Source organism: Scleropages formosus, chromosome 23 (genome assembly GCF_900964775.1).
Source record: "Scleropages formosus chromosome 23, fSclFor1.1, whole genome shotgun sequence".
Lineage (NCBI taxonomy): Eukaryota > Metazoa > Chordata > Actinopteri > Osteoglossiformes > Osteoglossidae > Scleropages > Scleropages formosus.
The window spans coordinates 1024834-1051361 of NC_041828.1; the positions used below are offsets into that span (position 1 = coordinate 1024834).

The 26528-nt window shown below is 54.4% G+C and overlaps 5 protein-coding genes across 6 annotated transcripts; 4 read left to right on the forward strand and 1 right to left on the reverse strand.

Moving 5' to 3' along the window:
• The first annotated feature begins 714 nt into the window (after positions 1-714).
• On the forward strand, positions 715-2800 carry LOC108931831 (methyltransferase-like protein 24). The gene is made up of 4 exons (XM_018747853.1): positions 715-927; positions 1160-1293; positions 1489-1711; positions 2022-2800. Exons 1-4 carry the CDS (start codon positions 781-783, stop codon positions 2331-2333), a joined length of 816 nt encoding a protein of 271 aa, XP_018603369.1. The 5' UTR covers positions 715-780; the 3' UTR covers positions 2334-2800.
• Positions 2801-3369: 569 nt separating this feature from the next.
• Positions 3370-9747, forward strand: wasf2 (WASP family member 2). Its single transcript, XM_018747781.2, has 9 exons — positions 3370-3507; positions 4847-5026; positions 5113-5247; positions 5621-5774; positions 5876-5993; positions 6294-6424; positions 6725-6889; positions 7246-7703; positions 7829-9747. Exons 2-9 carry the CDS (start codon positions 4894-4896, stop codon positions 7984-7986), a joined length of 1452 nt encoding a protein of 483 aa, XP_018603297.2. The 5' UTR covers positions 3370-3507; positions 4847-4893; the 3' UTR covers positions 7987-9747.
• Positions 9748-10268: 521 nt separating this feature from the next.
• gpr3 (G protein-coupled receptor 3) lies at positions 10269-12811 on the reverse strand. The gene is made up of 2 exons (XM_029248219.1): positions 12618-12811; positions 10269-12082 (listed from the first exon to the last, which is right to left on the reverse strand). The coding sequence occupies exons 1-2, from the start codon at positions 12668-12670 to the stop codon at positions 11068-11070; spliced, it is 1068 nt and encodes a 355-aa protein (XP_029104052.1). The 5' UTR covers positions 12671-12811; the 3' UTR covers positions 10269-11067.
• Positions 12812-18127: 5316 nt separating this feature from the next.
• Positions 18128-22036, forward strand: cd164l2 (CD164 sialomucin-like 2). Its single transcript, XM_018747913.2, has 6 exons — positions 18128-18992; positions 19419-19511; positions 20646-20723; positions 21010-21045; positions 21249-21399; positions 21522-22036. Exons 1-6 carry the CDS (start codon positions 18914-18916, stop codon positions 21535-21537), a joined length of 453 nt encoding a protein of 150 aa, XP_018603429.2. The 5' UTR covers positions 18128-18913; the 3' UTR covers positions 21538-22036.
• Positions 22037-22443: 407 nt separating this feature from the next.
• LOC108931804 (protein FAM76A-like) lies at positions 22444-26493 on the forward strand. Of its 2 annotated transcripts, XM_018747821.2 has the most exons (9): positions 22449-22731; positions 23913-23977; positions 24175-24229; positions 24349-24501; positions 24583-24737; positions 24975-25061; positions 25895-26030; positions 26132-26233; positions 26368-26493. In XM_018747821.2, the coding sequence occupies exons 1-9, from the start codon at positions 22651-22653 to the stop codon at positions 26440-26442; spliced, it is 909 nt and encodes a 302-aa protein (XP_018603337.2). In that variant the 5' UTR covers positions 22449-22650; the 3' UTR covers positions 26443-26493. The 2 variants fall into 2 exon arrangements, with proteins under 2 accessions (XP_029104053.1, XP_018603337.2); XM_029248220.1 differs by having other exon boundaries at positions 22444-22731; positions 24349-24737.
• The last annotated feature ends 35 nt before the right edge of the window (positions 26494-26528 follow it).

Genomic DNA, 26528 nt, shown 5'->3' on the forward strand with positions numbered 1-26528 from the left:
GGGGGTGGAGGGGGAGGAGGAGCGGCGGATGGGGTGTGTGTGGCTACCGCACTGTGCATTCCTGGGTATTCGGACTGCCCCAGGTGGGCAAGAGGAGACACTGGAGACCTCCAACCCCAGCTGTCCCAGGATCCTTCTGTGACCTGTGACCTCACTGCCGGGGAGGGGCTGACAGCACGCACACACACACACACACACACACACACACACAGTTTTTGTTGACTTTCTTTGAATTCTTGTGCTGCACTTAGTTCCTGCTTCACAGAGCAGTGTGACCTTCAGTGGCATCTCGTTTTTCCCAGAATTCCCGTCTCTCCTCACGGCACAGTTACGAAACACGTGACGCAGGGCACTGGGGTCTTGACCACAGGTTGTTAAAAATGGACCAGGTCATGGAGCACTTGGCATCCTGGGTATTATTTCCACACAGTACCCCGATGAGTGGGAATCCAGATGGGTGGGGTTCTGAACCCTCAGCACTGGTTCCGCCCACATTTCTGGGCCCTTGGAATGTTTCCCCAGCTGTTCACTACCAAGTGGTAACTCTGAACTCGTGTGTGTGTGTGTGTGTGTGTGTGTGAGAGAGAGAGAGAGAGAGAGAGAGAGAGAGAGAGAGAGAGAGAGACAGACTGTCCAGTGATTGGCTGGTCTCCTGCCTAGGTTGCACACATCACACCCTATGCTTCCAGGATAGGCTCTGTACCACCACGACCCTGAAGTGGAGCAGCAGGTACCAACAGCAGACAGGAGAAGTTCTGTCCTCCCCATGGGGGCGCTGATATGGGGTGTGCACCACTCATTTGCAGTTGTGCTGCTGCTCCACAGAGGGGCGTCAGAGAGCAGGTGGAGCTCCAGCCCTGGGCAGCCGGACAGGCGTCGTTCACAGCAGAGGTGGAGCGCTTCATCGCCTTCATCACGACCCCACAGGTGAGGAGAAGTGGGTCATCGGTGGGTCATCGGTGTCTCATGGGACAATTCATAACTTTCTCAAACCCGGGACACAGCGGCGGAGGTGGGCGGTGGGCTGGAGGTCGCTCCTGGATCGGGTTCAGAAACCGGGGCATTAGATGCTTACTGTCCATCCTGATGAGCACTGCCTTTGTCATGTGACCTTTGTGTTGTCATGGCAACCAACCGTTGCTCCACTGTTCCCCTGAAGGTACAGTGCTCACAGTGGCTCTTCCCAGGTTCTTCCATGGGGGGGCGGGTTCCGGTGACCCCCTGGGCCCTGTGTGCGGATGGCTGGGGGCCACCTGTGAGCACAATGCAGCCCTGCGTGTCCTACTCCTTCAGGTACGTCTTCAAAGCGCCCCGCCCCCTAAAAAGACAGGGCGATCGGTGACCGATTAAAGCGGGGAGTGGCGTAGCAGCATAGGGTGGGACTCCGAGACTCTGCGTTTGTCCAAACGGTTGTGGTGCTTTGAACAAACTGGCGTCTTCCTGCCACGTGCTGGACGGCCCACAGTCCCTCCGTTCTGCTGTCCTCAGCATGGACCAGAAGGACGCCTCCTATGTGGAGAGGATGCTGCAGGCCGGCTGCGAGGTGCACCAGTTTGATCCGAGCCAAAAGCGGGAGTCCGCCTCGGGCCGCCTCCGAGGACACCGCGCCTGGCTGGACTGGCGGACCCCCCGGCGGGGGTCGAGGAACAGGCCCGCCAACGCCGTGCCCAGGAAGCTAAGTGCCATCATGGACATGCTGGGACACACAGAGGTGATGAATTTTCCATCTGACTCCCCATTGCCATAGCAACTCTGTCCCTGTCATGGAGAGCTGCCATGGCAACGGTGTCCACTGTTTTGAACGCACTGCTCCAGCCCCTCCGCTGGGGGCCAGGACTCCAGTCAGACCCGGGAGTTGTGGGTACCCGTAGTGTCCACTAGAGGGCGCACTGGACTGTTCACTTTCCATTGTCTTTATGTGCACAGCTCAGCCTGCTGCTCGCAGTTAACGTTCTGCATCTTTACACAACAATACTGAGGACACTTCGACTGACTGTCCAACCCCCGTCCCCTCCGTCCAGGTGCACTTCCTCAACGCGGACCTGGAGAGCGCCGAGTGGCGCCTTCTGGAGAGCTGGGCCATGGACGGGACCCTGAACCGCATCTGGCAGCTGCTTCTCACGGTGCATCTGCATTGGGCCGGGTTCGAGGTGGCCGGCAGCGATGCGGAGGTGGTGCGGTTCTGGTACAGCGTGCTTCACCGCCTCCGAGCCTCCGGCTTCCGTCTGCTGCACAGCGCCGGGGGAGCGGGCCGGACCGTCCTGCGACGCCCGCTGCCCGGAGCCCGCAGCGCCTACAGCCTGACCTGGGTCCGAAAGAGGGGGCCCGGCTGAGTCGCTCCTCCCCCGCCGGGCATTCCTGCTTTCCCAGGGCTTCGTGACCACGGTGACGAATGTCATGGCGCACCCTGCAGCCGCGTTTGCGCCGCGATCATAATCGTTTTGAGCGATTCTCCTTCCTCGATGCAGTATGGACTTTGTCGGCCCACTGCCGAGAGTGGAAATGGCGCTCTGAGCAACATCGCACACCGCTGAGTCACCGAAGCCGGACGGAGCTGCGCCCCCCGGTGGCCGAGGACAGAACTGCGTGTGTGCAGCTCACACAGGACTGAAGCTAGAAACCTTTTTTTTTTTAAAAAGTATACCAAGTACGTTCCTTTTTTTTTATTTAGGGCCCTTTCTATCGAAATGCTATTTTCTTCTCAGTCACTCAGTTTTATTATTCATTTGTCCTGGTCAGGGTCACGGCGGTCCGGACCCGATAACTGGGCGGGGGGGTAACTTTCTTGTGTTATATCTGTCACCTCATTTGTACCGATTAGCATGTCTGTCAAATAATAAATAATTTTTTAAAAAAACTTGTGGAAAATGTTTTCCGGTATTAATTAGACTAGACTAGACTAGTCTGCAGTACTAAAGGAAATGCCACAATATGCGAAGTTTAGTTGGATACTTGTCTATGAAGACACTGCAGTTTTGTGTTGGCGCTCCGATTGTCTCTGCATTTGTGCACAACAGCTGCGGGAGAAAAAAAGAAAAGAAAAAAAGAAAAGAAAAAAAAAAAAGACGGACACAAGCCTCCACCCAAAACTCGACGCGCGCGTGAAACCTGCGAAACCCGGAAGTGGCGCGCGCGACCGCAGACTCTGCCCCTACTCGTCCAGCGCTGAGGAATGCCGCCGTTCCTCGCCCTGCGCCCATTCTGGACCGCACCTGCGCAGTTCATGTGCTCACGTTCCCTTGTAATCTGGGTGGGGTTACGCAGTTTACGTATCAGTGTCCAAATCCGACCGCTGAGCTGAAACTGACAGCGTGGAGGACCAATAGAGTGCGAGAATGCCGTGGCGTCGTCCAATCATAAGTGCGGAAACGCGGGACTCGGGCGGGCGCTGCGCTCTCGTTGCTCTTGACTGAGTCCCTGTAGACATTTTACTGACAGGACGGAAAAAAACATGAGAAAGTTGAGGAGCGCTTTGTGAAGAAGTTGAAGACCGCACTCGAACCCGCGGTAAGGCTTCGTGGGCCTCTCTGGCTCGCCGTGGGGCAGGTGGAGTTGCTTTGCCGATGTTTGGCGGCGGAGTTTGTCTTCTGTGTTGGCGGCGCTTTCTCTTCACTTCCTGCTGCGCTTCTAATCTCGGAGGTGAAAAATGAAATCCTCGGGCCGAGAATCGAGTTGTTGTGGAATAAACTTAAGTTCACATAAATAACAATAAAGTTTACGCACGAAATGTCCGGCACTTTTAGCTGTTCGGTTAAAGAAAGTTATTAAGGAGCAATTATGTGTGACGAGATGATGGATCATGGACTCGGTTAGCGGTGTAGCCGCAGAGCTAAACTGTTTCAAATAAACATGATGATAAAAGTAAATAAAGAAAAATGTTCTCTTCGTAAGGGGCGGTTACGCTATGTACTACGCCTACGGTACGAGCGTGGTAACTTAAGGGAAACGTATCTGATAGAGTAAGTGCTGTGGCCGCTGGACGTGGGGTTGCGTTGGGTCTCGAGCCCGAATCACTCGTCACTGCGCGCGCACGCACGCACGGGTTAGGGTTCGTGGTGCATCCGGGTCCGTTTCACTTCGCTGCCTTTACCAACGCGCCACCTGTTGGCGACTCGCCTGTACTGTGTTCCAGTGACCTGCTCCGTTCGGCCTCTTTTTCCACTTTCATCCTTGTCGTTAGCAGCAGATAAAGGAATTTTTCTCCCGTTAAGAAAAGGGAAAAACATTATATTTCAGAAGGGAATTATTGTAGTGATTCCTGCTTATTCGGGTTTTCCATCATCAGCTCATCGCAAACATGTTTGCTGAGTTTAAATGTATTTGTGGCTCCGTTTAGTTTTTCGGGACCGACCCGAACACAGCTAGTTAGTGAGACGCGAGGTCATCGCACAGCAACGTTTATCTGTTTCTCGGCATTATTTTTTAAATGTTTCCAGCTGTTTGATGCAGTCAGTCCAGCTGTTATTTGTGTCAATGTACTTATTAATTCTTGTCGGCCCCTCTTTTGGTATGTTGCCTTTTGCCTGGATTACGGTTTTCCACCGCATCTGATTCAGCTCTTAGTCTGTGCTGTCGGCCCTCTGCTTAGCCATACTTCTGCTTTTAACCTCTCGGCGCCGGGCTATTTCTGTTTGGCCGCTGCTGTGTGTGTTTTTTCTAAAGCGCCAGCGTTTCTCTGCCTGAATTATGAGGAAACCTCATCATGGTATCTGACATTCTTAATCTCTTTCCTGCCTTTGCTTTCCTGCTCCACCCATCCGTTCCAATGACCTGCCCTCCGCCAACCCCCTCTTCACTCCACTTTTTATTTTGACACTGGCTCTCACTTTGCCCCCTTCCTGTGCAGCGAGCTGCCCTGCCCACCCCGGCCGTGTAGCCTTCATCTGCGCCACCATGCCGCTGGTGACGCGCAACATTGAGCCACGGCACCTGTGCCGCCAGACCCTCCCCAACAACATCAAGAGCGAGCTGGAGTGCGTGACCAACATCACCTTGGCCAACATCATCCGCCAGCTGGGCGGTCTGAGTGAGTGACGGTCATGGGATTGGGGGTCAGCGGTTCGGTGGGACGCTGCGTCTGAGCTGCCGTCTCGTGCTCGCACCCGTCTCCAGGCAGGTACGCTGAGGATGTCTTCGGGGAGCTCTTCGTCCAGGCCAGCACCTTTGCCCTGCGGGTCAGCACCCTGGGGGAGAGGGTTGACCGCCTGCAGGTTAAAGTCACACAGCTGGACCCCAAAGAGGAGGAAGGTGAGGAGGCAAGGGGTGTCTGGGGTGATGGGCCAGGCGCTGGTAGTCCTGTTGATTTACTAATTTGTCATTTTTCTGCAATGCATTCAGCAAATTTATTTGTTTAATGTGTGTAATGATGTTTTATTAAGTTTCAGAATAAATGTCATAATTTCATAAATGCCCTTTTGCCCTCTGTTTCAGTGACGGTGTATCCAAAGCTATGTACAGCACTGCCTTTAATTTGGTTGTGTAGTTACACTGAAGAATTTCAGCTTTAACTAGGCAGATATATTCCATAACATTTATACTCCCCTTTCTGGGCCTCAAACCCACAGCCATCTGGTGTGGTGTCTCACTCGCTGTGCTGTGACCCCCTTCCCTTGCCGTGCAGTCTCTCTCCAGGCCATCACCCAACGCAAAGCATTCCGCAGCAATGTGACGCAGGACCAGCAGCTCTTCATTCGCCCCTCCCTTCCGGTCCCCGTGCAGGAAACGTACAGCATCTGTGACCAGCCGCCACCGCTCAACAAGCTCACCATGTACAGGTAATGACCCCCCGCCCATCCTCATCCCCCAGAAGCATTTCACTGTGGCCCTTGCATGTGCACTACCTGTGCTGAGTGTAACTGGCACCGCCCCCCATCAGGGAGGATGGAAAAGAGGCGCTCAAGTTCTATACGGACCCCTCGTACTTCTTTGACCTGTGGAAGGAGAAGATGCTGCAGGACACCAAAGACATCATGAAAGAGAAGAGGAAGCACAGGGTACGGCCGCCGCAGCACTTAGAACTGCAGGATCATCTGCTGCTTTTACCAGTGTACTGTGAGGCTTATGACTTAGTGATGACAAACATCTGCGTGGACAAAAAGTATGAAACAGTGAAGCTCTTTAAAATGAATGCAAGTCTGGAATCTGCAATGTCCCAAGTGCACTTTGTCATCTGTGTCGGCACTCTTGTTCAAATGACCACACACCTCACCCCCAGGTAAACTGCACGCCACTCACAGGTGTTCCTCTGTTTCTCTGTCCTTCCTCTCTCTGTGGGTCCACCTGTCCCTGAGCAGAAGGAGAAGCGGGACAACCCGAATCGCGGCAACCTGAACCCACGCAAGATCAAGACCCGCAAAGACGAATGGGAAAGGATGAAGATGGGCCAGGAGTTTGTGGTCCCCAAGAGCAATGCAGGAGGAGAGGGGTGAGACAGGGACAGCATTTGTCTGATGACAGATTGCTGTGGTACCTGGAAACGATGTTCTCTGTGTGTGTGTGTGTGTGTGTGTGTGTGTGTGTGTGTGTGTGTGTGTGTGTGGCTGATTTTATTTTCATTTATTAGTTTTTACTGTTTTCATTATTCACACTTGAGAGAAATTTAACAAGTTAACCGTGTTTATTCAGCCCCAGTGACACACTCTGACTCAGTCACACAAATTCTGACACTTGTGCATCACTCTGTGATCAATGACCCCCCCCCCCCCCCCCCCCCCCCCCACTGTAGAAACTCGAGCGAGATGCTGAACGGCAGCATCGGCTCTGGAGACGGCCTGACCATGTACGGTTCGGACGGCTATCTGGACCAAAGCCGTGGCTCTCAGTCCTTCGACCTAAGTTCACCGCTGCCGCCTCCTGATGACTTCTTACCCCCTCCGCCCCCGGACATGACGTGAGTGCCCAACTCCTTTGGTGTTACTCCTAAGTGAAAATTAGCAGGTTAGGCAGATACTGATCACTACACCTGGATCGCCTGTCCTACTGTACAACGGGGTACTTCTCACTGCTGTCCACGAGCGAATGAGGTTTAACAGGTCCAGGGCAACATTAATGTGTTTAAACATCCTTTACCATGAATTGAAAGGTGGTTGAAAATCGATACCGATGCTGCTGCCGGTGAAGAGTCTAATGGAGTCTTGGCTGGCAGAGCGCCCCCTACTGTTGTGTGGATCTGTGCTTTGGCCTCTTCGATGTGGAACGCAAACTCGTGGTCAGGAGCTAACTTTTCTCTTTTCTTTCTGCCCTCAGGAACAGTGAGGGGCCGTACGTCGCCAAGATGAGCCCAACCCATCCACCCCCTGCTCCGCCCATGAGCCCTTCAGGCCCTGGGTCCCGCCAAAGCCTGGTGCCCCCCCCAGCCCCTCCACCTCCTCCTCCAACAAACATGGTGGTCCCTCCCCCCGCCCCAGAGTTTGACATCCCAGTTCCCCCTTCTGGCCTCGTGTCCAACTCTTTCCCTTCGCCCCCAACATCGCCTTCCCCTCCCTCCATGGGTCCACCAGCTCCTCCTCCTCCTTTTTCCGCACCCCCAGCAGGGCCTCCTCCGCCGCCGCCTCCTCCTCCTCCTCCAGGACCCCCACCTTTCTCTTCAGGCCCACCAGCTCCGCCGCTGCCTTCTGGTGGGGGGGTGTCTGCTGCAGCGCCTAAAGCACAGCCGGCCCCGGTGGCCGACGCACGCAGCGACCTGCTGCAGGCCATCCGCCAAGGTGGGCTGTCCCTCCGTCTCTCGCCGTCTCGAAAGTGGGGTTTTGGGGTTAATTACCTTCACTTAGACGAGATGCCATAAGAGTGACAAGTGCACGTGCCGTTGTGTCACCTGTCATCCCTCCAGGGTTCAACCTGCGAAAGGTGGAGGAGCAGAAGGAGCAGGAGAAGCGGGACCGTATGGGTGACGACGTAGCTGCCATCTTATCCCGCCGCATCGCCGTTGAGTGCAGCGACTCTGAGGACGACTCCTCCGAGTTTGACGATGAGGAGTGGTCCGACTGAGGGCTTCCTCCTCCTGGTCACTGTAGCCTTCAGCCATTACTCTGAGCCTCCGGGCGGCTCTCCTTTTCTACTGGCCATCCCCACAGAAACCCGGCAGCTCCCAGCGTGCAGGGTAATGGAGGCTAACGCTAGTCGAAGGTTGCAGTGCTTGGAAGTACTACGGTATTACAGCTGGTAACATGTTTGAACAGACATCCTTGTGTGTGTGACGCACCTGCGTGTGTGTGTGTGTACGTGGCTTTCCCTAACCCTGCTGTCAGTGTGGTGTTGCATTCTGGGTATCTGTTGCAGGGGTTGCGTAATGCGAGCACTTGATCTTGCTCCTCCCCCCAGTCTGGAGCTCTTAGCTGAGCTCCCGTTACACCAACATGTTACATGAAGTATTCATGGCCTCTACTCAGCACTGCAGCAGCTCACACACTGGGGAGGGAAGGTGTGTGTGTGTGTGTGTGTGTGTGTGTGTGTGTGTGTGTGTGTGTGTGTGTGTGTGTGTGTGTGTGTGTGTGTGTGTGTGTGTGTGTGTGTGTGTATTTCCAGTCCTACCACTGCCGGCTTCTGCTCAATCCTCTGCAGACCATGGCGAGTGTGTGACCTGGGGTGTCCAGCACCTCCCTGTTCGACCCCCAGGCTTTTTTTTTTTTTTTTTTTTTTTTTCTTTTTAAATTTACTTCCATATTCATGAAATCAGTTTGTTGTCATAATCAATTTAAAGCTGCACTATAATCACAGGTAAATATTCTTGGTTCTCCAGGATGCATGATGCCATTTGCACCCAAGGTCCTGTCACTGTTGCTCTGGGAATCCAAGCTGTTGCTCGTATGGCTCAGCTGATTGTGGTGGGGTGGGGTGGGTTGGGGTGCATCATGTGATGCTGAGGTGCAAGAATGCGGTGCTCTGGCTTTATAGGAGGGCCCTGTGCTGCCAGCTCACCATCGTCCGTGTTTGGTGTTTTGGGATCATATCAGTGCACATTCCTCTTGGTGCAGCTCGAGATCAGAGTTCCGCATCACTGCCACTTCCTCTTCCTTCATGTTCTTCTTCTTCAGTGTGTTCAGTGTTCCAGTGCTCAGGCAGGCTGAGAGGGAGGCAGGCGAGCATAGTGTATTATGGGAAGTAAAGAGGAGGAGGGTTTTTTTCTTCCGCCCCCCCGCCTCAGTACAGAGATGGGTACATGAGAAGTTGAGGGTTTTTTTTTTTTTTATAAGTGTGGGGGAGGGGGACCCCAGCAGCCAGATGCTGGAGACTCACTTCCTGTCTGGCCAGAGACCCAGAGGAAAAGCCCAATGAACACACTGATACAGTTAAAGAAGCACAAGTGCTCCATCCTAGAGAAAATGGGCTGTGCTTTGTTGCCATGGTAACGGGAACAACAGGGTTGGTGGGAGGGGTGTGAGTGGCACCTCTGCACACCTTGATGCCCTCTGCGTCATGCTGAAGCACCACCAAACACCTAAAGAAGTGAGTGGCAGCAGATGAATCCTCAAGGTCAGTGCCACTCATGACCCGCCCATGTCACAGAAAACTAGCAGTGGGTGCTGTTTGAGGCTCCTCCCTCACAGAGTCTCTTTGATACCTACGTTCTCTGCATCTGCTGATTATGTTGCAAGTGCCTTGATTGTAAATGCCAAAATCATTTATTTACGTATAGAAGATATGCAAAAAGTATGATTAGGTGGTGTACTGTGTTAGTGTTGCTTGCTGTGAGTCTAATCTTGTGTAGAAGTATGGCCATGATTTCATAAATAAAATTGTTGTACCAATGCGCTGTCTTTTCTACTCTAACTGATTCTCAGAAAGGGCTCCTGTTCTCCTTCACACGCCACAGCACACCACACTCCACACACGGGCCTGGTGTGTATGGCTCTCTCAGACAAGGACGTCGTCGCTCAAGCTCTGCTGACGCACCTCCTGCGTCATAAAGGAGAGCCCAAAATAACGGGGCCAAAAAAGTACCAAAAAAAAAACGAACTCACCCATTCTTTCTCAGGTGAAAGCCCCTTTTTGAAGAGAGACAGCATAGCACTTGCAGGGGCCGCTCTCCTTTGCGAAGCGCTCGTCATGCCTGAGATCTTCGCGCGTCGCTTGACGTGTGACGTCACAACAATGACGTCACCACCCGACGCTCGTAGTGACGTAGCTCTCCCGCCCCTGACTTCCAGAAAGCTTTCGTTTCCAGAAAAATGAACATTTTATTTGTCTTATGCAAGATGTACAAGATTTAATTGTTAAATTATGTAAACAATAATACATTCCTACGGAACAAAAAGTTAAATTTTCACCTCTTTATTACATTGTGCAACATCATCTTCAAAGATATTTCGCTTTGGACCCGTCTTCAATAAAAATAAGTGCTTTCTAAATATAACACACTTCACAGACGTTTACATGTTTGGCCACTGATTCTCCTTTTTTCCCATGTTGACTTAAATATTCAGACCATATGATATTTACCTCAAAATATAGTGCAAATGGTTTTATATAGTTAATAACCGCTGAATATCAGGGTTTTATTTTCTGAATGAGGCACGAATAAAAAAGACAGCAATCTGCCCCCCCTTTTAGTGAAAACATATTTTTCCCAACGGAAAGTGCAGTTTTATTAGTGGTGTTCAATATACTGGACGGAAGGGGGCGCTACAGTGTCATCGGAAGTAGTGCATTTTCGGGCTGTCTTCCAAGTACGGGGTTTCTTGAAGCGATACCATGTTTCCAGTTTGTTTGTTTGTTTGAATCCTCTCTCTGAACACCGGTTTGCCGTCACACACACGAGACACACGCGTGTAACGGATTCACAGCTCGTTACACACACACACACACACACACACACACACACAGTGAGCGACACACTGCTGGGCACTGTCGCGGTCTCTCCTCTGATCTTGGCGCGTGGCAGCTCCTCCAGCCGGTTCGGCCCGGGTCGCGGGAGAGCGAGAGCAGCGCCGTCGCGTCGGGTGTCCTGGCAGCGCAGGACGAAATACGTTCGATACACGTGTTAAGTCGGAGCCCAGGCCAGACGAGAGTTACTCAACGATTCGCTCGAGAGCCCTGCTGCTGCAGCGCTCGGCACGGGCTCGCCGCTCGCTACACGTCGCTCGGGGTGCGCGCGCGGCTCGAGAGGCCCGGAGCCAGGCTCCCGCAGCAGGCCGCAAGCAGCACCTTCTGGATCTCGTGGTTGCGGAAGGCGTAGATGAGCGGGTTCAGCAGCGAGTTGTAGGTGGCGGGCAGCAGCGTGGCGTACGTGTAGAGCGGCGGGTACGAGGCGTCGCCCAGCAGCCCGTAGATGGCGAAGGGCAGCCAGCAGCTGGCGAAGGCGCCCAGGATGAGCGCCAGCGTGGAGATGCCCCGGCGCGTCGTCACGTAATGAGACGAGGGCAGGAAGTGGCGCTGCAGCGCGATCTGGTGCGCGTGCCGGCACACGACGCGGCAGATGCGCGCGTACAGCTGCAGCATGAGCGCGAACACGAGGAGGAAGGCGCCCGAGACGAGCGCCAGGTGCGCCCGCGCCAGGGGCCTCACCACGCTGCAGCCGGCGGCGTCGCGCAGGCAGTTCCAGCCCATGGCGGGCAGCAGGCCCAGGAGCGCCGCCGCCGCCCACGTGAGCAGCAGCATGAGGTGGGCGCGCGTGACGGCGCGCGCCGAGCAGTAGGTGAGCGCGTGCCGCAGCGACAGGTAGCGGTCCACGGTGATGGCCAGCAGGCTGCAGACGGACGCGCTGAACGAGGCGACCAGCAGCCCCGCGGTGGCCAGCTGCACGCTGTCCGACGGCACGCAGTAGCGGAACAGGAAGTGCAGGATGAGGCCGAGGCCGGCGAGCAGGTCCGCCACGGCCAGGCTGCCGATGAGCAGGAACATGGGCGAGCGCAGCGCCGGCGTGTAAAGGATGACCGCCACCACGATGGCGTTCTCGCACGAGATGAGCGCGCCGGACACGCACAGCACCACGTCCCAGGGGTTGAGCGGCGGCGGTGGCGGCTCCTCGAGGGCCGACAGGGACAGGGACAGGGACAGGGACAGCGACAGGTCAAGGGAGGGGCTGCGATCCTCGGCGCTGTCCAGCCGGCCCACGGCGGACTCGTTGTTGGCCATGGATGGACACCTGGACGGAGAGGCGGGGCTCGGTCAGACTGCGCAAGTGCTCGCCTCCTGCTCTGCTACTCACCTGGTTCCCATCCACTCCTCATCAGGTGTCGGTGTATGTAACACTGTCATATCATCATCATGTGTCCATCACACACTCACGCGCTCAGATATTGGGAGAAAAAGCAAAAGCTGCTTTTTGAAGGAAAAACACGCGGCACGTGCCGATACAGCAGGGCTCGGAGGCACGAGGGACTCCTATAAATACACACGTGTTCCTATAAATAGCGCGTTCGTAATATCCAGCGTTAATAAGAGTGTGCAGACTGCAAGATGAGAAAATAATCTTCAGGGTCCGATCCCGCACACACACACACACACACACACACACCAATTGACATACAGTATTAACCCGCTATTAGCACGTCATCAATATCGTGTTATGAACGTGTCACTGATGTGCGATCTATATTACCTACAGTCACAATGTGTTACTAACACGTTCGGTTCATTTGTGCAGGAACGCGCCGTGCGCTCCGACCCGAGTCACTTACCAGATGTGGTCGAGGGTGCGAATGAGCAGCGGTGCCTCCAGGTGACCGAACATCCACACCGAACCCGGAGCTCGTGCTCAAGAGGGGCTTCCTCACATTGGGGGTGGGGGTGGTCTCCTCAGACGTCCGCGTTCCCCATTCCGTCCCTCCCGAGCTGCACATCCGTAGGCGCTGCTTTCCTCCAGGTCCGCCGATGCTCCTCTGGCGGCGGGCTGAGCGGCTGCCGAACGCCTTGTTACAGTCGGGTCGGCACTGACGTCAGCGGTGAGGGGGAGGAGGGGGGGTCTCCATCGACGAGGTTTCATTCATAAAAAGTTCCGCAGCCGAAAACCCCTCCCACTGCGGCGGAGTGTGTGTGTGTGTGTGTGTGTGGGGAGGGGGTGCTCTATTCACTCATTCATACAGTGTAGGGGGGAGGACCGTCACCCCCCACCCCCACTGTGTCACCAGAGATACAGTGATTTTTCACGGTTACAATCACAGCAGACGGGTTCACTCTCTCATACACACACACACACACTGCATTTCCTCCCGCTCCTCGGTGCTGAAACGCCTCATGTCATATCGCAGCGGCTCAATTCTTCTTCTTCTTATTATTATTATTATTATTATTGCTGGGGGGTCGGGATCCTCTGTCTTTTCCCGGTACGCGGAGCGCGGGCACGGCGCGTTCCAGGGAGCTCGCTGGTGACGCGCCTCGCGCCGTGCAGTTCCATATAAGGCGGTTCGCTTCCGGTCTTCCCGTGTCCAGAGCGCGCGGCGCGGGTACCTTCAGTCTGTGGGGATTTTGTGCGCGCGCGGTGTGTGACCACAGGTGGTCGTGGTCACTGGCCCTTGTTCGCGGTCGGTCGGAGTCCTGCTGTAGGTGTTACTGACAGTGTTGGGTTCCAGTCCCAGCGTCGAGTTATGGGGGGGGGGGCGGGGGGAGCTCCGTTTCACCAACACTGGAAGTGCATTTCTGAGTAGCAGTTGCCTTTTGGAAAAAAGTTGTGTTACCGACACCATCATCCAGTGCTCTGTGCGTGTGTGTGTGTGTGTGTGTGTGTGTGTGTGTGTGTCCGTCCAGCCCTCATCGTACTCCTTTTCCAATCCCCTCTCTCTAATCCCCCAGCAGATGATCCTGGCACCTCCTGTGGATGATCTGATGATCCTGCATAAGAGCTGTGTGTGTGTGTGTGTGTGTGTCAGAGAGCGAGCACATAGGTCACCTTGCGTTGGACCCAGCACTGTGTCTATCCAACAGGCACGTTTCCTCATCCTCCCGCAACGGACTAAGCAGGAGGACCCAGAAAGGACCCCGACAGGACGACACAGTGTTTGTTTGCATCCCTCGGATCCTGGACCTTCCAGCACTGGATTCATATCCGTGTGTGTCGCATTAATAACATGGTGGGGTGGGGTCGGGCGAGGGGGCATGTTACACCTGTTGAAGCTGGATGTGAATTCGAGAGGGATGGAGAGAGGAGGGCAGCAGACACACAATGTCCACAGCTGAACCATCGGGGGCAAAACGCTGCTTTGCACACATGTTGCACTGCTGTGGGTGGAGGGGGGGCAGTTACATAAAACACCAGAGAGAGAGAGAAAGAGAGAGCGAGCAAGACAGAGAGAGAGAAGCTCCCAGTGAAAAATTCATCTGATGCTCTCACATGACACCCTTAAAGAAACTGTGGCAAGAGCTCAGGTTGAGTGGAGGTGGTGGTGCAACAGACCATCTCAGGTAAGGCAGCATTTACATTTATTCACTTGGCAGGTGCTTTTCTCCAAAGTGACTTCCAATGAGCTCTATGTAGTGTTATGAGCCCACACACCTTATTCACCGCGGTGACTTACACTGCTAGATACACTACTTACACTGGGTCACTCATCCATACATCAGTAGAACACACACACACAGTCACTCACACACTATGGGAAATCTGAACAGCATGTCCTTGGACTGTGGGAGGAAACCAGAGCACCCAGAAGAAACCCACGCAGACACAGGGAGAATGTGCAAACTCCACAGCAGGGATTAAACCCATGTCCTCTTACACCACCCAGGCGCGCTGAGATAACAGCGCTACTCGCTGTGCCACTGTGCCACCCAAGACCAGACCGAGGTGACTTCCCAAAAAGAGTCCCCAGTCTGGCTCTTCTCCACTCTGTGTCTTTGATGTCACTGTGGCCCCTGTCCCGGGAAGTTGTGGGGTCTCATCCCTCCAACGTGTACGAGCCACGTGAGCAGTGTTTCACACCTGAGCTTCCTGTGGAGGCAACTGTGAGCTCCCACTTCCTGTGTAGTTCCCTGTTTCACATCCCACTTTCTGCTGTTGGACCCTTGAGTGAGGAACTTCCTCTCAAGTCTTCCGGTAAAATGACCCTCAGTGGCCAGACAGGTTTCATTTGATTTGCACTTTATACTATTGAGTCTTTTAAATATCCCACTCAAACAAATAAATTGTTGATTTTTCTAAAATGATACAAAGTAATTGTTCATTTTAAAAGACTTGAAATAATTTTTCCATTCCTGTATATTTTCTGTGGCCGTTTAATAAAATGTAAAAGTGTTTTTATTATCTGATTACGCTGTAAATGTCAAGATGATGATTGGTACAGTATTCAGTTATTAAAAATATTGATAGTTACAACTGTAGTGACTAGACTAGAGTTGACTTGTTACTGGATCATAATGAATCATCACTGGTCACAGTCTTGACTAGATACTGGTTACTAGGGATTTGATACTGGATTCTGATGACTGGATACTGGGTTCCGGTGACTAGATAGTGGGTTCTGGTGACCAGCAAGCACCATATTGTATGCAGTAATGTCACAAAGTCCCAGTGCTGCAGATCTCCTTCAGTTTGGACACAGATCATCTTGTGCTCCTCTGCAAACCATCGAATGTCATTTGCAGCAAACAAGATGTTTGTTTATTGTTTTCTGGGTTTTTTTGTCCAGTTAACAACCAATCCCACCAAGAGACGCACATGACGCCGCCGAGTGCGTTTCATCCCACGTTACGATTGTTCCCAGACGGTGCCCCACACCTACTCAGACTCTCCAGTCCTGCTTGCGTTCCACGACCGTGGCTACAAAACCAAAGTGATGTAATGGAGCCTCTCCACGTTTACACGTTTTTATTAACAAACATTGCAAAGCTCTGCAGAATATCGTGTGACACAAATACGGACTGGTGGACACGTGGACATGTGGCATCCTGTCCAAAGGAGAAAGTGCTAATGGGCCCGGCAGCCTTTCATTCCACTGGGGGTTTGTGGGGGGGGGGGGGGGGTCACACTACACCCCTGATCTCCCATCATATCTTTTGGAACGTTCCCTTAATTCGCCTCTGCACATACGACACCTGCCAGTTAACTGTACACACGAAAGCAGTAAAATGACATTTTTCTCGTGTGTAATATATGCAAATATATGCGTGTTCCTGTGAAAATCTACATGCAATTTTTATCGGTAAGCAGTTGCCTTGTTCTGCCGTTTCGTAGCACAGCTTCTCATCGTGAAGTGATGCTAAGCCCTCCTGCTCGTGTCTTGTGGGCGGGATGATCAGAGGCCTCTGACCTTCACAGCAGGAGACGAGTAAGAACTTTACCGGTGTTTTACTGCACCAGCATGAGTCGGGGGGCCTTCGCTGCACCGGTGAAATGAGCTTTACTCTGAAGTGACACCGTGTGGGACAGCAGGAGGGGGCTTCTGCCTGTGGTGGCGGGAAGCCCTGATCCTAAGAGACACACACACCTATACACACCCCCACACTTGCACACAAACCCACAAACCCCCCTCACCCCCAGGGCGGTTCCTCCTGCTCTTTGTTCACTGTCACACAGGTCTGCAGTCATGGGTCTTTTCCAGTACGGCTGAGGCAGACCCCCCCACCCCGCGATAGCACGTATCAGGGGAAAGTGCCCCCTGCAGGCCGTTACGATGACGGCGATGTAAGCGAGGCCGCGTCCGCATGAGCTGCCTACTCAGAGCTGAGGCCCGTCGTCCCCTTGACGCCCGTCGCATGTCCGCCTTTGGTGTTTTTCACTCAATGGCCGAGTGAAACGATTCATGCCGACAGTTTTGTGCTTCTCTGCAGGACGCGAACGTGGATTTGGAAGCGACGCTGCGGAACCTGCGCGCCCGTGCGGTTTTCGCTGCGGGAGTCATCCCTCCCCCCATCCCGGAATCTGGTAACCATGGAAACCGGCTCCCTCTCTCCTCCTGTCAGTATTGGAGTTGCGGCGACGGCGATGTTTCCAAACACAGAAGAGCCCAGGAAAGCCCTCGTCCCCTCAAACCTCTCCCACGCTGCTCTGCTCTCCTCCCGTAAAACACTCTACCTCCCCCCAGTGTCTGACATGTGTACGGCAGGAGGCTTTCGGCGCTTCAGTAATATTTCTAAATTCATTTAGCTCTCACCTTTGTCCAAGGTGTGAGACGTTCGACTTTACAATTGTTGCATCTGATCTTTTTCAGGCTTTTTCAGTAGCGGAATCTACCAGATGTTACCGCTTTGCGGACAGCTGACGGCCTGCGATCCCTCCACTTATGCAGTCCCCCTCCCCCATCTGCTTGTGCCCATAAGAAAGGCCATCCGGTGGAGGATGTCCTTCCAAGGCGAAAGCACGGAGGTTTAGGGAACGTCGGTCAGGATAAGACCCTCGATCTAGGGTAGTGCAGCAGGGGGTGGGATTGGAAGCAGTGGTGAACACGAGGAACCACATGATCTCTAGCGGTGCTAATGGTGCGAAAGGCTCATGTCAGTTCATTCCGAATCATACCGGATCTTTCCTAGTAATATTTCGGTGATAATAACGCAAAAACAGCACACTTTTCATAGCGTCCTGCTGGGTTTACTGACCATAACTGAGGAGCTCAGTGGCAACAACAGTGGATGGACAGATGGACAGATGGACGGTCGGAGAGGTGAGCGCACCTTTAGATCAATGGGTGGGTGGTGTTGAGTGAGACGGATGCTGGTCTAACAGGAGACGCTGCCTGTATCAACCATCTCCACCCGAATGTGGCGGTTAACGCACCGAGCTGGGCAGTAGCTGTTGGGGGGGTGTTTGGAAAAAACCAGTAGCATTTGAAAATAACCCAATTAAAATCACATTAAACTGTGGTAAAATGCTTCCTTTTTACATTTACTTATTTAGCAGACTTTTTTCTTCAAAGCGACTTCCAATGAACTCTATGTAGCATCATCAGCCCGCACACCTCATTCACCACGGTAACTTATGTACACTGCTGGATACACTACTTACACTGGGTCACTCACACACACACACTCTCTCTCTCTCTCTCTGTCACTCACACACTATGGGGGAACCTGAATAGCATGTCTTTGACCTGTGGGAGGAAACCAGAGCACCCAGAGGAAACCCACACAGACACAGGGAGAACATGCAAACTCCACACAAACTGAGTGGAGATGGAACCCACATCCTCTCCCTCCACTCAGGTGTTGTGAGACAGCAGCGCTACTCTCTGTGCTACCATGTTGCCTGTTTTTTTGCCAGTTTGTAATTTGTCATCCTTAAGAGTTACTGTTTCCACTATTTATTTTGCGGCGTCCAAATACCGCTGATGCTCGGGTTCCGCAGAGCGCCCTGGGTAAGAGCCCTGTGACGAAGTGGCGACTTCCTGTTTTGTTCAACATTTCAAACGTCACGCTGCAGTGCCCCCTGTTGACTCTTCACAAAACTGTGGTGGACAAGAAGGCCAAAGGTTATGGACAGACCGCGGTGGACAGATTAAAGCAACATGACACGTCTTTTTTTAAGACTCGGTATCCAAGGTGGCGGACCCTGCGGTGCTCAAGGTTACGTGCGGCTCGCGAGGACACACAGCTGTCCGCGAAAAGGTGCGGACCGCAGGCGAGACCGCGGGCCAGCTGTACGTATGGGCGTGAATCTGGATGAGTGAGCCTTGGCAGTTGATCCCCAGTATCCTGCTTGATCTTCTAGATAAGGGTCACGGGTACGAGTCGATGTTGCTGGTGCGTCCAGTGCGCAGACGCAGAGGTGTCTGTTTCAGGGGCGCCGGGGTGCGGTTGCCAGGTGTCGTGCGGCGGGACCAGAGCTCACTTTTCAGCCCCTTTCTGCAGCACGGCGAGCAGCTTGTCGAGAAAAGGGCTCCGAACCCGCGCACGCACACACGCACACGCACAGGTCCTCCTTGCAGTCCTTTCAGGACAAAGTCGGCAGACGTGAAGACGGGGAAGTTTTGACTGCGCTGTCGCCGTGAGTCCCGCGGCGGTTGAGCCCCAAGTCCGGCCGTTCCGAGGCTCGTCGCCTGTGGACGCCATGGCCTTCCCGCGGGCCGGAGCGGCCGCCCTCCTGCTGCTCCTGGGGACCTTGGAGACGTGTCGCTGCCAGACTCCAGGTACGGCGACGGGCTGCGGGCATGGTGGCGCTGTGCCTTCGCCAAAAATGCCAAAAGCATCTCATGTAAATACTGAAAGATTGACGTTTCTGAATGTGTAGCAGAAACACGTTGCGAATGTGTGTGAGGAAGGTGGAACAGCAGCCCCAGGGTGCAGAGGAGGGTGGTGAACTCAAGCGTGTGGTGACTGGGAGGGGAGTTGTAGCATTTCGGGGGACTTGTAGAGGACACAGGTTCGACGCCCCCCCTCCTGCTCTCCTTCACGCCTGGGGCAAAAGCAGAAAGAAAGCATTTGAGTTGGAGGCCCAGCTATCCACCCCTCACCTACACCTCTGTGTGTGTGTGTGTGTGTGTGTGTGTGTGTGTGTGTGTGTGTGTTTGTGTGTGGCCCTCATGCTAACTGACCTTCCGGGTGCTCTGTGGCAGATGACTGCGGCCGCCTGGACACCTGTGACGGCTGCATCAGTGGGGACCCTTCACTCAACCTGACCGGCTGTGTGTGGAGCCAGTGTGACGATGGTGAGAGCTGATGGATGGTCGGACAGAGAGGGGGATACACACACACACACACACACACACACACACACACACACACACACACACACACACACGCACACAGACACTCACACAGACATGCACTGCACACACAGCTGTGCATGAAACCAGATCGCCTTTCCAGCTCATGAGCCCAGAAACTCCACACCATGTGAATGAATAGTTAATAAGCTAAGACTTGTGTGTGAAATCACTCTTGACCAGGAGCACAATGCACACACACACACACACACACACACACACACACACACACACACACTGCCAGGGACCTGCAGAGAAGAACGGTAAAGCAAGAAAAAACCGAGCATGGGCGCAGTGGCAGGACGATTTCACTGTCCTGGAGACACTGTCTTGTCTCGTTGCTACGGTAACTGTTTCTTTGTTCACTGTGAGGAGCACACCTGGTTGCCGTGGCAACCAAGATGCTGGCACCCACATCGGAGAGGCCCAGGGAGGTCTGTCCCTCAACGAGTTCGCATTAAGTGACGTTGCGATGGCACGCAGACTTCCTTGAGTGAGGCATCCCGCCCATCGACACGCGACCACAGCGTCACCGCTGGAGCTGAGCAGGTGGTGCAAAGGCGGCGATGAAGCTCAGAGACACCAACGCAGGTGGCGAAAAGCCCTGACGTTGTACTCTCAGTGTCACCATCGCTGTCACCGTTGTGTCTACGTGCCACTCAGCGGGAGACAGCCAAATACCCAGCATTCCCGCGTTCCACCCGCTGTGTGACACCTGCTGTCACATGACGCCGCTGTGTGCGGAACCCCGGGCGTCTCCATGGAGACAGGCTCCTCCGCATGCAAAGCCCTCGAGAAGTCCACTGGTTTCACGCGTGTGTATGTGTGCAATACACTGCAGAATGTTGGTGAACGGGAAGGTGTGTGTGTGCGTGTGTGTGCGTGTGTGTGCGTGTGTGTGTGTGTGTGTGAATACATAATGCTGAGGACTGTATCGGTGCATTGAACAAATTAACTGAGATTCCTGAAAATGATGCTAAATTCTGCTGTATTCACACACTGCGTAGCAGCGCCTGTGTTTTCTGTTGCAAACGCAGCAGGGATGATGAGTCATGTGATGCGCTGCTCTGTCCCCAGGGAATGTCACAGGCTGCGTGCGCGACGGCGATGACTCCGAGGGCTGTTCCGTCCTCAACGACACATCCACATGTCCAGGTGAGCAGCCTGCAGGACCGCTGGGCGCAGGAGGACACACCTGTGCGCGCACACGCACACGCGACCGACAGTGATGGAGATGCAGGCTGGTCTAAAGCTGAGACATGTAGACCGATGCTTACTTTTTACTCGGATGAGCAGAAATTGAAAACAACACATACGTGCGTGTGTGCTTGCGCGTGCGTGCGTGCTCCAGTCACCTCTTAGTACCATCTCAGTGGCGTCTGTCTGCTTGTTTTTGACCCCCGCGGTGCCCCCCGCTCACTCGTGCACACGTGACGTCCAGCGTCCGACACGTCGACGACCAGCAGCGCCGGGACGGGTGAGTCTCCCCGTCCGGAACATGCGTGTCTTCAGTGCGAGGTCTGTGTTACGGGGTGAGAAACATCACACACTCTGGGGTTGATGATATTATTTTCATCATGGCTGAGGATCTCAGGACCCCCCCAGGTGGATACCCCCCATTCCCCCGTTGCCCTAAAGACACAATTACATGTCCGGCTCCTTAACCGCACCCACCCGCAGACTCCCCCACGGAGCCCGGCCCCGTGTACTCGCAGGCCAAGTTCAACCTGTCCAGCTTCGTCGGGGGCATCGTCCTCGTGCTGAGCCTGCAGGCCGGAGCCTTTTTCGCCATGAGGTTCATCAGGACCAAGGACAGCAGCTACGAGACCATGTGAGCGAGGAGGAGCTGGAGGAGGCGCTGTGTGTGTGTGTGTGTGTGTGTGTGTGTGTGTTGGGGGGGCTCCAAGCTCACTTCCTGTGTGTTTCTGTTTCCTGTCCCTTCCCGCCACACAGAGAGCAAACGCAGTAGAGGAAGATCACAAGGAAGAGTGGAGACCAGAGGGATCAAAGGGCCGGAGTGGCCTGGAGGGATCAGAGGGAGGAGTGAACAGCAGGGGTGGGGTGTGTGTGTGTGTGTGTGGGGGGGGGGGGGCATGGCAATGACAGTCATCGGTGTGACATGAAATACTGGACGTATAGAGAGAGATAATGTGTCTAATAATCTGTTCTTGTTCTGGTCCCAGAGAGAACTGGTGATGTGATGGGTCCCGGCCGATGAGCCCCACACACACACACACACACACACACACACAGGGTTTGGTTGCTTCCTTTCTTTAGCAGTGTGTCTCATTCATTGTGTTTTGAATCTACGCCCACGGAAGGTGTCTCTTATTGCTGTTTTTGATTTACTGCGTGTTTGTTTTTCAGTCTCCTGTGTGTTCCTCTCCACACACACACACACACACACACGCACACACTGGTGTTCTTGCTTGTGTTTATGTTCCTCAATAAAAAGTGATCGGACCGGGTTCGACGTCTCTTTACTTCAGTGATGCTGTGTCTCAGGCGAACTTTCCAGAAATGCCAGTAAGACAAGAATGACGCCAAACAATTACTTTAAGTCCACTGTGCACTAACTAACACCGCCGCTGCTGTCACCTCTCACACTCACACACCATATTTTATACACTCATTTACTTTAATTTCCTTTCACGAAGTTCCGCAATGTTCTCGAATGTTCTTCTCTTCGCTCACATCAATATCAGTTGCTGCCCCACGAGCACAGCGCGAGCGCTCCTCACTTTGCCCGCGCTTCGTGCTCAGTCGGGGGCGGGGGGGGGGAGTTCGCGTGACGGCGCGTGACGCCGCAGGTAATCCCCCCCCCACCTCGTCTCCCTGCCTCAGGACGACTGAAGTTCGCCTGCTTCCTCCAATCAGCGCAGCCCGCGCCTCCGCGGGAGCCAATCGGCCGTGGAGACTCGCGGCGAGGCTCCGCGCGCCCGGCCGATGACGTGGGGACCGTGACGACACCTGTGTTGACAGGAGCCACGGCCGGCCTCGCGCTCCCGCTCCGGCGAGCGTCTCGTGCCCTTCGGAGGAGCCCTCCGCGAGACTCGCAGTCCGCGGATGCACGAGCGCACCGATGGCCGCGCTGTACGCGTGCACCAAGTGCAACCAGCGGTTCCCGTTCGAGGCGCTGTCCCAGGGCCAGCAGCTGTGCAAGGTGAGCGAGCGAGCGAGCGAGGCCGGCCGGGGGGGGCGCGGAACGATGCCATGGGCCAAGGCATGGACATGATCACGGTGGCCTCGATCGTAGGCGAGAAAGAGCGCGAAAGACCCCGGGACGAGAGAGAGAGAGAGAGAGAGAGAAAGAGAGAGAGAGAGAGAGCGCCCGCCCGTCCGTCCGTCCGTCCGCGCAGCTACGCTCGCGCTGTGTTTATTTACCACGCTACACCGAGTGTCTCGCTACAGTTACATAAAGTAGTCGCGCGGGTGCGGGTCTGCGTGACGTCACCTTCAGCCGTCTCACGCGTGCGTCGTCATGGACACGAGCCGCGTTTCCTCCCGTCTCGCACCGCGGCGCTCGAGCTCATTGGACGCAGTGGAGGACGGCAGAGTGACCGGCGGCGCGCACGTGCCGTAGCGTCAAGCGGAACGCTGGACTTGGGCCAATCCAGCGCGGAGCTGCGACGTAACATGTAGTTACAGTGTCATCCTGTGTGTGTGTGTGTGTGTGTGTGTGTTCGTTCTCCTCCTGGGGAGTAGCGACGCCTCCCTTGTTCCATTATTATTATTATTATTATTATTATTATTGTGTATGACCGCTCCTGACTGACCAGTTAAATGGCACACACAGCTCTTTGGGAGGCTGTCCTTTCTACACTCTAGCCAACCTAGTGTGTGTCTCTCTCTCTCACTCACACTCACTCACTCACTCACTCACTCATACACACACACTGAAGTAAAGAGACGTGGAACCCGGTCCACACTCCAGTGTGTGTGTCGAATCCCTGGTCTCTTGTGACCTCCTCACAAGTTTAGGCGCGTTGGGGGCGCTTTTACCCGCCGTGCCACCGAGTTCCCTCCCTCCGAAATCCTGGGACACGTGCCCACACACCCCGAGCTGCTCGCTCCCACCTGTACTTGGAGGAGGGGGCTGAACCCGGTGGGGGCGGAGTCTCACCTGGACAGCATCACCCGGAGAGCTGGGCGCCTCCCTTCTCACCTGCGTTCCTGTTATCTGGGAGGGATCTGCTCACCTTGGTCCAGGTGTGCTCCTGGTGCATTGTGGTCCACCTGCTTCTTCACGGTACCTGCAGACAGAACTGTGATGAACCCCCCCCCCGCTGACATCGTTGCCTCACTTTCTGTGACCTTTGATGACACCATCATGTTTTCCGGCAGGAGTGCCGCATCGCCCACCCCATGGTGAAGTGCACCTACTGCCGCACTGAGTTCCAGCAGGAGAGGTAGGCTCCGCCCACCTGCACCGCCCTGCTCCGAGTGCGTGTGAGAGAGAGAGAGAGAGAGAGAGAGAGAGAGAGAGAGAGAGCGAGAGCAAGAGCAAGCAAGCAAGCAAGCAAGCAAGCAAGCAAGCAAGCAAGCAAGCAAGCTCTGCCTGTCCTGTCCTGTCCTGCTGATGGCGCTGTTGTTCCCCTCTGTGCAGTAAAACCAACACCATCTGCAAGAAGTGCGCTCACAACGTGAAGCTCTACGGCACGGTGAGTGTGTGCGTGTGTGTGTGTGTGTGTGTGTGCGCACTCTTCTTCCTGTTCGGTTTGCTGCGGGTGCAGCGCCCCCTGCTGAATGCACCGCGTCCTCCGTCCCCCCCCGACCGCAGCCCAAGCCGTGCCAGTACTGCAACATCATTGCGGCCTTTATCGGCAACAAGTGTCAACGCTGCACCAACTGGGAGAAGCGGCACGGCCCCCCGCAGCCCTGCGAACAGTGCAAGCAGCAGTGCGCCTTCGACCGCAAGGACGACCGCAGGAAGGTCAGTGCCGCCGCCGCGCGCGCGCCTGCGTGTACACGCGCACACCTGTCTGAGAGGGCGTACCTGTACCTGGACGCGCAGGTGGACGGAAAGCTGCTCTGCTGGCTCTGCACGCTCTCCTACAAGCGGGTGCTCCAGAAGACGCGGGAGCAGCGCAAACAGCTCGCCTCCTCCTCGCACACGTCCCTCTCGCAGAAGGAGCAGCTGGCGCACCTCAGCAGCGGCCACTACAACAGGTAGGGCTCCACCTAGGGCCAGGTACACCCACGCTGTCGCACCATCCGGGGCATCAGCTCCAGAAGTATAGCGCTTGTCTGGGCTGTCGGTCACCGATGGAGCGATCCGCCGTCACACCCGTCTCACCCGTTGCACCTGTCGCACTTGTCTCACCTGCTGGATGTGTTGAACCTTTTGCACCTGTTGGACCTGTCTCACCTTTCTCACCTTTCTCACCTGTCTATACCTGTTTTCAGCCAGAAGACCCTGTCCACGTCCTCGCTGCAGAATGAGATCCCCAAGAAGAAGGCCAAGTTCGACAGCATCTCCACCAACGGGGACAGGTGAGGAAGCGCTGGGGGGCGCTGCGGACAGTTGGTTATGGTAAACTCCGGTAAACTCCGGTAAACTCTAGTAAAAGTGGTGACTGCCGATCCACAGGATGTGCCGTCTCCCAGTGAGGAGTGCAGTACACCTTTACACCTTTACACCTGTACACCTTTAGGGGGCAAAGTCATGCTGACTTTATCTAGTGGAGCAGCATGCGGAAATTTTACCGCATTTCATTGGAGTAAGAAACACATAGAGCTTCAGTGTTTCGGTAAATTTTAAAAAAAACCCAATATTTTAATGTATTACACAAAACAAAATTGTAACGTAATACATTTAATGTCTGCCATGTGAGATAATCAATAAAATGAGAGAATTTAAAAACAAAAAGTTCAAAAACAAGTATTCTGTTATTATACTACATACAGTATACAACAGTGTTTATATGTATCGCCAAAAAAAAAAACGACTCGGAAGATGATCGGGAATCGTCGATATTCCGATGCAATTTCGCAGAGTTACTTGCGTGATGAACGTCGGTTCACATGGCGGAAAGAAACTAACCGTACTAAAGAATCGCACGTCCGTATCAAAGTTGAACACATTGTTTTTCCTGAGATGTTCGTCGCTTTGGAGAAAAGTGTCCGATGAAAACATATAAATATAAATATACGTAGTACTATATTGCACACTTTCTGTGTTTATTCAGTCATATTCTGATCTATTCTGATATTCTAAATCTGCGTCCTGTCGTATCTCGCATAGAGGCTGAGGAAGAGGCTCTGCGATGGGCTCTTCTTCGATTGCTCACACGTGTCTCCCGCCATTTTACCCATAATGCCGCCAGCCTGTCGCCGGACCCGGCGCTCGACTCCCCGGGGACAGACCACTTCGTCATCATCACTCAGCTGAAGGAGGAGGTGGCCTCGCTCAAGAAGGTTCTGCACCAGAAAGACCAGCTCATCCTGGACAAGGAAAAGAAGGTCAGGTCGTGTGTATGCGTGCGTGTGTGCGTGCGTGCGTGCGTGCGTGTGTGTGTGCGTGCGTGCGTGCGTGTGTGTCACAGCAGTGCGTGTCTCTGCAGATCACTGAGCTGAGGGCTGAGTTCCAGTACCAGGAGAGCCAGATGAGGACCAAGATGAACCAGATGGAGAAAACTCACAAGGATCTGGTCGAGCAGCTCCAGGTACCAGCTGGGATGGGGGTGGGGGGTGAGGGTGAGGGGGAGGGGGAGGGGCGGTCCCCGTCTCCGTCTCCGTCTCCATCTCCGTCCCTGTCTCTGTCCCTCGACCTGTCTGTCTCTCTCTGCCCTTCTTTCAGACGCGCAACAGGGAGCTCATGAAGCAGGTGGCCGCTCTGTCCAAGGGCAAGAAGCCGACCATGATGTCCCCTTGAGGAGCCAGAGGGTGACGCTGGTGGGCGGCGGGGGGGACGGAGACGGGGACATAGAGGACACCCGATCTCAGATATTTGGGCTGTCT

Excerpts from the sequence above, each read along its gene's own strand:
- LOC108931831 (XM_018747853.1), top strand. The coding sequence starts at position 781 with ATGGGGTGTGCACCACTCATTTGCAGTTGTGCTGCTGCTCCACAGAGG. Across the intron at positions 1,294-1,488 it reads TGCGTGTCCTACTCCTTCAG|CATGGACCAGAAGGACGCCT; the intron begins GTACGTCTTCAA and ends TGCTGTCCTCAG. Across the intron at positions 1,712-2,021 it reads ACATGCTGGGACACACAGAG|GTGCACTTCCTCAACGCGGA; the intron begins GTGATGAATTTT and ends CCCTCCGTCCAG.
- LOC108931804 (XM_029248220.1), top strand. The coding sequence starts at position 22,651 with ATGGCCGCGCTGTACGCGTGCACCAAGTGCAACCAGCGGTTCCCGTTC. Across the intron at positions 22,732-23,912 it reads AGGGCCAGCAGCTGTGCAAG|GAGTGCCGCATCGCCCACCC; the intron begins GTGAGCGAGCGA and ends GTTTTCCGGCAG. Across the intron at positions 25,062-25,894 it reads ATCTCCACCAACGGGGACAG|CCTGTCGCCGGACCCGGCGC; the intron begins GTGAGGAAGCGC and ends TAATGCCGCCAG.
- wasf2 (XM_018747781.2), top strand. The coding sequence starts at position 4,894 with ATGCCGCTGGTGACGCGCAACATTGAGCCACGGCACCTGTGCCGCCAG. Across the intron at positions 5,248-5,620 it reads GGACCCCAAAGAGGAGGAAG|TCTCTCTCCAGGCCATCACC; the intron begins GTGAGGAGGCAA and ends CTTGCCGTGCAG. Across the intron at positions 5,775-5,875 it reads AACAAGCTCACCATGTACAG|GGAGGATGGAAAAGAGGCGC; the intron begins GTAATGACCCCC and ends GCCCCCCATCAG.
- gpr3 (XM_029248219.1), bottom strand. The coding sequence starts at position 12,670 with ATGTTCGGTCACCTGGAGGCACCGCTGCTCATTCGCACCCTCGACCAC. Across the intron at positions 12,083-12,617 it reads CGCACCCTCGACCACATCTG|GTGTCCATCCATGGCCAACA; the intron begins GTAAGTGACTCG and ends CTCTCCGTCCAG.
- cd164l2 (XM_018747913.2), top strand. The coding sequence starts at position 18,914 with ATGGCCTTCCCGCGGGCCGGAGCGGCCGCCCTCCTGCTGCTCCTGGGG. Across the intron at positions 20,724-21,009 it reads CGACACATCCACATGTCCAG|CGTCCGACACGTCGACGACC; the intron begins GTGAGCAGCCTG and ends CGTGACGTCCAG. Across the intron at positions 21,046-21,248 it reads GACCAGCAGCGCCGGGACGG|ACTCCCCCACGGAGCCCGGC; the intron begins GTGAGTCTCCCC and ends ACCCACCCGCAG.